We start from the raw sequence: 10,119 nt of genomic DNA on the forward strand, positions 1-10,119 counted from the left end.
GTTGCTGTGAAGAGACACCATGACCAAGGCAGCGCTTAGAGTGAGAGGGGGAGACTGACTGGGCCTAGTATGGGCTTTTAAAACCTGGAAACCCACCCCTGGGGACACACTTCCTGCAACAGGGTCACACCTAATCCTTTCCAACAGTTCTACTGCCTGATAACTTAAGCATTCAAATTTATGAGCTTGTCTGGGCCATTCTATTCAAAATACCACAGCGGGTGATCAAAATAGTCTGTCTCTAGAGTTGTTTTTCTTGAAGAAATCAAGAAGTGAGTAAATACGATTTTACACAGTAAGAAATAAAGTGAGTACTTGAGGATGTGGTGTAGTGGGTGTGTGCTTGCTTAATATGCACAAAGCGCTGGATTCAGTCCCCAGCATGACTTAAATTGAACATTAATTGCTATATTAAACTGTTAAATTATCTTCATATACTATTTTTTATTCATACATTTATTTATTTATTTATTTTTTGAGACAGGTTTTCTCTGTGTGCAGCTCTGACTGTCCTGAAACTTGCTTTTTAGATCAGGTCAGCCTTGAACTCACAGAGATCCACCTGCCTCTGTCTCCCGAGTGCTGGGATGAAAGGCGTGTACCACCAGTGCCCAGCTATCTTCGCATACTTTGTTTTCAAAGATAACTGGTTTTTTATTTAAATCTTGTCACCTAGTCTATTCCCATAACTGGTGTTTCTGATTAGCTGGACTGTCTTTTTATGAAATGTATAGTAAATTTGTGGAATTTTTTTAAAACCTGAAACATAAAAATTGAAACTATGAATGGGTTCAATAAATAAACGAGTAAGGCACATGTGGCGGGACGTGCTGAAAGCATGTAGAGGACTGAAGCAGGAAGGCCAAGGCTCTGGGTCATTCAGGAAGCTGTACTGAGACCTTGTCTCACCTCCTCTCCAAATCTGAAAAAGTAATTTTAATGATGAAAATGTATTTAGAATTTTATATTGTACTTGATACCTTCATTGCAAGCTGTTGTTTCTGCTTTGCTGAGAGTTTATTGTTTTCTGAGAGCATTAGGAGAAACATACATATGGATACATGTCTGTATGCACAAGGGAAGTCCTGCTGTATAGAGTGGTGTTTTAAACTTTGCTTTAAGAAACAAACAGTATCATGTCTAGTCTAGCAGTTAAAAAAAAAAAGAAACAAACAGTAAAATCAGGATATTTTATTTTTAATTATGCATATATGTCTGTGTATTAGAATGTGTATGTGGGTGCCAGTGGAAGCCAGAAGAGAGTGCTGGATCCTTTGGAACTGGAATTTACAGTTGGTTGCTAGAGGAGTTGGGGTGTTAGGCACTAAATCTTGTCCACTGGAAGAATGAGAAGTGCTTGTAGCTGCCCCAGGCCCAATTTCTGCATTTTTTAAGGGTAAAGGATAGAAAGGGTGTTTTGAGGTAGAGTCACTGTGGTAGGAGTTTGTGAAGCAGCAATTTCTATTAGGCAAAAGAAATACAAATTTTGAGAAAGAAATAGGACATTTTAGAATCGAATTAAGAATATTAAACTTTGAGTCTGGAGAGATGCCTCAGTAGTTAACAGTACTTGCTCTTTCTGGTGACCCCGGTTCTATTTCCAGAACCCACATTTCTATCTGTAACTCCACTTTAGGGCATACAGCACCCTATTTTGGTGCCAGGAATGAATATGGTATACAAACATATATGCAAGCAAAACACTCATACATATAAATTTAAAGAGTATTGAACTTTTGTTTATGCCATGTGCATAAACTGAAAAAAATTGCTTGTGTATGGCTTTCTAAGTTTGGTTTAGAAAGATCAATTTGTGCTTTGTTTTGTAGGATTCTTAAATTAAAATTTAAAGATTTAAATTTTTCAGAGAGAGAGATTGGTGCATGTGGAGGCTAGAGTGGGTCTCAGATCTCCTGGAGCTGGAGTTACAGGTAATTTTGAGCCATCTCATCTAATACAGGTGCTGGAAACTGAACTCTGGATCTCTAAGTACATGCTCTTAACTGCTGAGCCATCTCTCCAGACCCTCAGTTTCTACTTTTTCTTTCACAGACATCTTCCAGATCTGTGGGACTTTTTTTTGTTCGTTGTTTTTAATTTTTAGTAGTGGTCCAGCTGCTTTGGATGCTGATTCTTACCTGGGTTTACAGAGTTGAGGCCAAAACCACAATGGGAAACAATTTAATGAGACCCTGCCTCTAGCTAATAACAGAAAAAATGCTGGAGGGATAGCTTAATAGGTGAGAGAACTATTTTGGCATGGGGGCCAATCCTCAGCACTGAACAACTAATAAAATTTTGGTAAAGACAAAATTTTGAGTTCCCTATAGTGTCGTCTATGATTCTGGGAAAAGGTAGAGTATGAATGAGAGGTGAGAAGAGATGGGAGGAAGGGAGGACCTGAATTGGTTGTGAACTTGTTTGTGAAGCAGCATTTATCCATATATTTTTTCTTTTTAAATTTTTATTTTATTCTGTAAGGTTCACATGCCTTTAATCCTGGCACTTGGGAGGCAGAGGCACGTGGATCTGAGTTTGTTGCCAGCCTGCTCTCTAGAGTGAGTTCCAGGACAGCCAGTACTATGCAAAGAAACCTTGTCTTGAAAACAAAACAGAAGGGCTCTCAGATCTAATAATGGCCTTCTCTGACTTCCTTGGGCACCAAGCATACACATGATACCCATATGTATGTACAAGCAAACACTCATACAAATAAGGCTTTTCTTCTTCTTCTTCTTCTTCTTCTTCTTCTTCTTCTTCTTCTTCTTCTTCTTCTTCTTCTTCTTTCCTCCTCCTCCTCCTCCTCCTCCTCCTCCTCCTCCTCCTCCTCTTCCTCTTCTTTCTTCTTCTTTCTTCTTCTTCTGACAGGGTTTATCTGTAGCTTTGGAGTCTGTCCTGGTACTCCCTTTGTAAACCAGGCTGGCCTTGTCTACATCTCCTCGTGACCATCTCCTGAGAGATGCTCAGAGGTTAAGAGCATTACCTGCTCTTCCAAAGATCCTAAGTTCAATTCCCAGCAACCGCATGGTGGCTCACAACCATTTGTAATGGGGTCTGGTGCCCTCTTCTGGCCTGCAGGCATATACACAGACAGAATATTGTATACATAGTAAATAAATATTAAGAAAAAGAAAACAATAAAAAATTTTTGCCTTAGCCAGGCAGTGGTAGCACACGCCTTTAATCCCAGCACTTGGGAGGCTGAGGCAGGTGGATCTCTGTGAGTTCAAGGCCAGCCTGGTCTACAAAGGGAGTTCCAGGACAGCTCCAAAGCTACAGAGAAACCCTGTCTCGTAAAAAAAAAAAAAAAAAAAAAAAAAAAGGCCTTATTTGTATGAGTGTTTGCTTGCACATACATATGGGTATCATGTGTATGCTTGGTGCCCAAGGAAGTCAAGAGAAGGCCATTATTAGATCCCCTGCAACTGGTGTTACGAATGGTTTTCAGCCATAATGTGGGTTAATTCATTTGCACTTTCAATTTTTGTGTGTGGGTATTTGCCTTCAGAGGTCAGAGAGGCTGTCAGATCGTCTGAAACTGTCATGGTGGTACTGGAGACCAAACCTGAGTTGTTCTCTACAAGAGCATAGGTGATCTTGATCCCTGAGCCAGCACACGAGCTTATTTGCACTTTTAATAACTCTCTAGTTATGGAAGATGTAGTTTGTCATCTTTTATTTTGTTGTTAGGGAAGGGGCATATGCTAAGAAATGATCCAGGTCTTTGACATTGTAGGGCAGATATTCTACTACTGAACTACATCCTTAGTTAGGAATCCACCCACTTTAATGGAAGCAGGTGTTACTAGAAGGACGGAGCCAAAAACAACAACAACAAAAAAGTTGGTTAAATGAGAGAAGCTGCAAGTATACATTCAAATATATGGGCCTGTGGGAGCCACTCTCATTCAGACCACACAGGATTTGGAGAGGAAAGGGTCAAAAATGATGGGATTATATTATAATCTCAAAATAAGAGAAAAGAGACATGAGATTGGAGGATTGGATAAAAGGAGTGCAGAATGAATTTGATTAAGCAAAATATTACATAAAACTCAAAGAATTAGTAAAAAATTTATATTAAAGTACCATGTCAAGTGAATTTTATGTTGCTGAGGTATTAGCAGGTCCTAAATTAATTGTTAATAACATTATTGATAATGAGAAACAGCTGTGGCTTGAAATCAACAGAAGCATCTCCTTTTATCTTCAAGTTGTAACTGTTTAGTAGTGCCAAAAAACGGTTCCTCTTTTCTAGTTTTACATCCAGTTCAACAGTTGTGGCTCAGGGTAAGTAAGGAGAGTAGGTCTCTTTATATCCCCATATAAAATGTCATAGGGCCAACACTATGGCAGATGATCATAACTTAAATTTACAGGACTTTCTGTAAATCAGCATTCTAATGGTGTTGATTAAATGGGAATTGATTTTTATAAAGTATCAGTATTGGTTATTTTTATTTCCATTTTGGGTTTTTTTTAAGGCAGCATTTCTCTACGTAGCCCAGGCTGGACCACACTATGTAGATCAGGACAGCCCCAAACACACAGAGATCCACATGCCTCTGCCTCTGTAGTTCTGGGATTAAAGGTGTGCATTTTCCTGTTTAATCTGTTTGTTTGTTTGTTCGAACATGTATTTTTATATATGGGCAGATGCATGTAGAAGTCAGGGGACAACTTGGAGAAGTTAGTTTTCCTTCCTGGACTCAAATTCCGGTGGTTATGCTTGGTAGCAAATGCCTACCTGATGATCCCACTCGACTCCAGAATGAATCGAGTTTTAATTGCTTTTCCCTTCATCATGTTATCAGAGTACAACTTTTTATTGAAGTTTGTCTTAAATTTCAGCTTGGTTAGTTGGCCCAGAGGTTAAGAGCACTTGTTTCTCCTGCGAAGGACCCCAGTTTGACTCCATCAGCATGTGCCTTACGACTGTCTGCAGCTCCAGGCCAGGGTTTCCAATGCCCTCTTCTGACATTTGCAGGCAAAATATTCATTCACATGAAGTTAAACTTAAAAAATTAAACCCGTAGACACACACAATTAAAAAATAAGTGAATCTTTATTGCATGGCAGACTTTTATGGTAATATAGTACATACCATTCACCCCAGAAATCTAGGACAGACCAAAATCATTATTTTGTTTGTCATTGTACTTAAGTCCAACTGGATGAGCCAGAAAGGTCTTCTTGGGGTTTACTTAACAGAGTATGAGTGAGGATACTTGCAGGAGCAGTAATGGATCAGAAAACATCAGCTGTAGTAGGGAAAAGCCTACCCCAACATGGGTGAGGGGTGGAGCTCTCTGCACAACTTGTAGACAGGTCCACAGATGGAGGAAATCTCTGAAAAGATGCTCCATCCCCAGCAGTGTTTACTATTTCTAGAAAACTTAAGTTTTGGAGAAATGGATCAGTGTCCAAGAGTACATATTGTTCTTATAGAGGACCTGAGTTCAAGTCACAATGCCCATCTCAGGCAGCTCTAACTGCCTGAAACTCCAGCTTAAGGAGCCGGCACCTTTCTGACTCCCTTGGACACACAGGCAGACACATGTACATTCACATAAATTAAAAATTAAAAAAAAAGGTGGGTGGGGCAAGATTTTTCAAGTCTCAAAAAATTAGCAATATTAAACATTTTCTTCAGACTATTAATGTAGCAAATACATCTTTAAAAATGTTAGTGAAAGAAGTCAAACAGAAAAGCCACATATTCAGAATCTATTTAGTATAACGCATCCAGAATAGGCCAGTCTCTAGGAAGAGTATATCATTGTTGCTAGGAACTGTTGCATACTGGGAACAAGGTGTTCTTTTTCAGTGATGAGGATGTGATCGAGATATTGGTGTTTGCCCACTGTGAATTGTATACTCCCAAATGGTTAAAATACTAATCTTTATAAAACTGAATATTTTTCCAAAACTGAAAGTACTTGTATGGTGATTGTTTTATGTTGATGGTGTTTTTCAACTTCTGCCTCTCAACATTAATCTTTGTTTTGTTTTGTAGGTAAAATGATCCATTCAATGGTAGCTCATTTGGATGCTGTTACAAGTTTAGCAGTAGATCCTAATGGCATCTATTTGATGTCTGGAAGTAAGTTTGAACTTCTGTACAACCCTCAAACTTTATAAAAGAATTGTTACTCAGTAACAGCTTTATTTGTCTCTTACAGGCCATGACTGCTCCATTAGATTATGGAATTTGGACAGTAAGACATGTGTACAAGAAATAACAGCTCATAGGAAGAAATTGGATGAATCAATTTATGATGTTGCTTTTCACCCATCAAAGGCATATATCGCCAGTGCAGGAGCTGATGCTCTTGCCAAAGTATTTGTGTGAACCAACATAAATTTGACATTATGAAAAAGATTTACTGGTCAGAAGGGGGTCTGTCTGCATCACTGCCATCAAGAAAGTCACTGATACGACACTACATGTGCTCTGCTGGGTAAAGCTGCTGGGCAGACATAGTTGTTGGGAATCACATCTTCATGTCAGGCTTACTAGTTTAACTGTAATTAACTGTATTTGTGGGACAGAAAGAAAAAGGACTCCAGTATCTGTGCTGTATACTGGATATGAACTGAGCATAATTTTTTTTTTTTTAAAGGTGTTTAAGCCAATGTGGAGTCTGATCTTACAAAAAAATAAAGGTCTTTTTGTTGGACTCTGTGTGCTGCCTTAGGGTTAGGAATGTGGTGCTCTTGTGGGGAAGCAAACTCCAAGAGTAGCTTTTCATCTCTTAGTGATCTTAACGTTTATTGGTTGAATGCCACAGATTCCCTTTTAAACTTATTTTGCTTTAAAAAAAGAAAAAAGAAAAAAGAAAAGAAAATTTAACTTAAAATATTTTAGCATTAGTTGCACAAAATGTTTGGATAAAATTCTAGTTTTTATAAGTCTTTTTATATATTTAGCCTGTCACAACAGTGCTCAAGATCATATTGATGTTTTTCTGCATTATACAGCCCTAAAACACAGAGATCTCACTAACCTGCCACCTATAACCACTTTCTTTCCTCCTTTTGCCTAATACAGCTCAGCTAAGTCCTTCATAAAGATGATAAATCGCCTTCGTCTACATGTCTTCATGAATCAAGGACTATTAAGTGTAATAAAGCTGTGGAGTTTAGTACTCCAAATGAACTCTTTAAAAACTAATCTTGACATCTATCACTATGTGATATTTTGTACATCTTACTGTATTTACAAGTTTATTTATCAAGGATTATCCATCTTGCTAATGGCCTATTATTTATTTCACTTTTTGTTGGTCTTTATATCCTTTTATTAATGTGCTAAGGGAACCTGTGTATCTATTTTGGAGCTCTTTGAACAGTCTAAAATAGACTAAAAATGGAATATTTTATAGTTAATGTACAAGCCAAGGTGTTTCTCCCTAAGATACTGTCTTGATTTACCATGAATCCAAAACCAAAACGATCTAGTTTAAAAAAAAAATTTGGAGAATATTTTATTGCCATTACATATAGGATACTTTAAAAAGTTGAATCAGGATACAGAAGTCTGCTGGGATTGGACTGGTTTTCCCTGTTTTATTTTTTTTAGATGTGCTTAATTTTATGGTGTAACTAAAGTTTTTCTTTGTGTAATGCATGATTAAGACAATAAAGTATTTTTTTCTAGTCTTCCAAAAACCTTTTCTGATCAGTTTGCGAGTTTGATGAGTTTTATAAGGTTTTTGTTTTACAGACTATGAATCAGCAAATTTTTAAGATTGTACCACAAAGCAAACGTACAGCTGTTGAGAAATAATGTATATAAAATGCATATAATAAATATTGAATTGTGTACCTGTATGTTGCTGTTGGCCGCATCATTCCGTATTGAATAGTAAAGTACAATACTCTCCACAATTGAAGTAGGAAATGAAGGTGATTTCTTAGTCCTTCATTTTATGCTCTTCTTTTTATATTCCTAGTAGTTACTGATGTCCTAGTAAGGTTATAACACAAACACTATTTTTCTATTTTGTACCACCTGGGGAAGCTGTTGTGCTATTAAAAGAGATTAAGGCCTCCAGTGTCATCCTCATCCACTAAATTTCAGATACACAATTTAAACAAACTGCTTAGACAACCTATTATTTAAAAACAAAACAAAAAGCCGAGTTTTACTTACTAGTAAATTGTGTTGTCTTAGTTAACTGTTTCCACAAAAATGTTAGCAAAGAATAAACTGCATTTGCTTAGTAGATAGTTGTCCTTATAAAGTTAAAAGTTAGCTATTTGAAAGAAAGAGCTTCAAGATAACTAATACCCCCTTTCTCAGAAGAAATTGCGAATGGAATAGAATCAGGCATTGCAGAGTTTACATGCAGATTTCTATTTGGATTCCTGCTTTAAAAATTATACATTGAAAATTTTTTAGAAACTCAGTTGTTGCTGATAAAACTCTAAGACTTCAGAATTTAAAAAGTAACTGTTGGTTTTGGGGTCTGGGGTGGTGATTCAGTGAGTGATTGCCATGTAAGTGTAAGGCCTTGAGTTTGAATCTCTGGCTCCCATATAAAAAGTGCGGCGTGACTGCATACATAAAACCCCAACGTTGAGGGGCCAGAGACGGAGAGTCCTGAGAGCTCCCTGGCCAGCCATCCCAGCTAAGGCATTACGATGAGCCTGGTCTGGCCTCTGCTGCATTCACGGGCATACACTTGCACTATCGCAAGTGCATACCATATGTACCCAAGAACACGAAGCGGTTTGTTTTCTGAGCTGAAAAATGAACTAAAGGGATATTCTTCCTCTATACTCCTATATTTAAATAATAAATTTCCTCAAGGCAAGTTTTGTTCTGGGACCCTTCTGAAGCCCATTGCATAACTATTTAATTGTAATTTGTTTGTTACTGCAGGTCATAAACATTTGTGTCTTATGGTATATTAAAACTGGATTTTAAAACTAGTATGTTTATTTTTTAATTTTTTAGTGATAGCAAACAGATTAAAAGGTTGAAAAAGTCTTATTTTTGTTTTATATGTTTCTATTTGATTTATGGAAAGTAACTTGACTTTATGAGTTTTAATGGTATTTTAGTATGTTTACCCCCCCCCCCCCTTGCTGTTGAATCATTCTGTCTCATGATTGTAGTTACTTTCCTCATTTCAAGCTTTACCCAACATCTCAGCTCATTTGGAAGCTATAAAGTGATGTGCCAGGCGCAGGTATGGCGGCTCTCATGACCGTAAGGTTGGCGTGGGATGTGCAGCAAAACATTTCAGAATGAGCTAGACATGCCTGCCGAAACTGAATTATAATACATCTTTTTAAAGCTTGTAAACTCTGCGGGTCTATAAGCTCAGAATTGAAGAGGATGAGGCAGAAGATTTTGATGAGGCCGACAAATTACTTAAAAGTAATTCTTGGGGCTGGAGAGATGGCTCAGTGGTTCCTGAGTTCAATTCCCAGCAACCACATGGTGGCTCACATGGCCTGCAGGCATACATGTAGAAATTGTATACATAATAAATAAATATTTAAAAAAATAAAAGTGATTCTTTATTGTATATCTTTAGTTATTTTTTGTTTACTTACAGAAATGCTTAGTATCTTAAAATTTTAATTCCTCTCAATCGACAATTAAATGTTAGCATCTTTGGTTATCTGAGATGTTTCAAAGTTTTGTCCTTTGTTGAATTAAGACTTGTAAAAGAGCTAATGAATGGAAACGGGTTTCATTTGCTCGAGGGAGAGAATTTAGGAAGTCAAGTTAAATTGAACCTATTTCTTATGGTAAGATTCTCCTTGTTCACAATGAATTGTTTGCAGCCTTTGAGGGGAGGAGGAATGCTCTTTTTATTAAGCCTTTATGTCATTTTGGGGGCAATCTCTTTTCACATATAATCCTTAATCTCTGCCTGGGTTATGCAATTTGGTACACTCCAGGAAGTCATGAGTCTACAACCAGTGCCTTTTCTAGGTCAGATGGTAGTCAAAAGGTTGACAGGAGAGGCCAGAACCTAGCCAATATGGAATGGTAGATTCTTGTGGGAGAGCTCCTGTGGGCTCTAGTCTATGCTGAGTGGGTTTTTGATACTCTCCTTGACATCAACTTCACAAATATGGTTAAGTTTTTAAAAAGATATT

General features: G+C 37.5%; 1 protein-coding gene across 3 annotated transcripts in view; it reads left to right on the plus strand.

Annotated features, from left to right (window-relative positions):
- Window positions 1-7,833, plus strand: part of Strn3 (striatin 3) — an 80,078-nt gene extending 72,245 nt beyond the window's left edge. For all 3 annotated transcript variants that reach the window (XM_041658711.1, XM_041658712.1, XM_041658713.1), the window contains 2 exons: window positions 6,017-6,103; window positions 6,183-7,833. In XM_041658711.1, the coding sequence (XP_041514645.1) occupies window positions 6,017-6,103; window positions 6,183-6,352 (257 nt within the window). In that variant the 3' untranslated portion in view covers window positions 6,353-7,833. The remainder of the gene's footprint in view (window positions 1-6,016; window positions 6,104-6,182) is intronic.
- Window positions 7,834-10,119: the final 2,286 nt, after the last annotated feature.

This window comes from Microtus oregoni, unplaced genomic scaffold (genome assembly GCF_018167655.1).
Source record: "Microtus oregoni isolate MIOR12 unplaced genomic scaffold, Mior012 000009F_ref0000495, whole genome shotgun sequence".
Lineage (NCBI taxonomy): Eukaryota > Metazoa > Chordata > Mammalia > Rodentia > Cricetidae > Microtus > Microtus oregoni.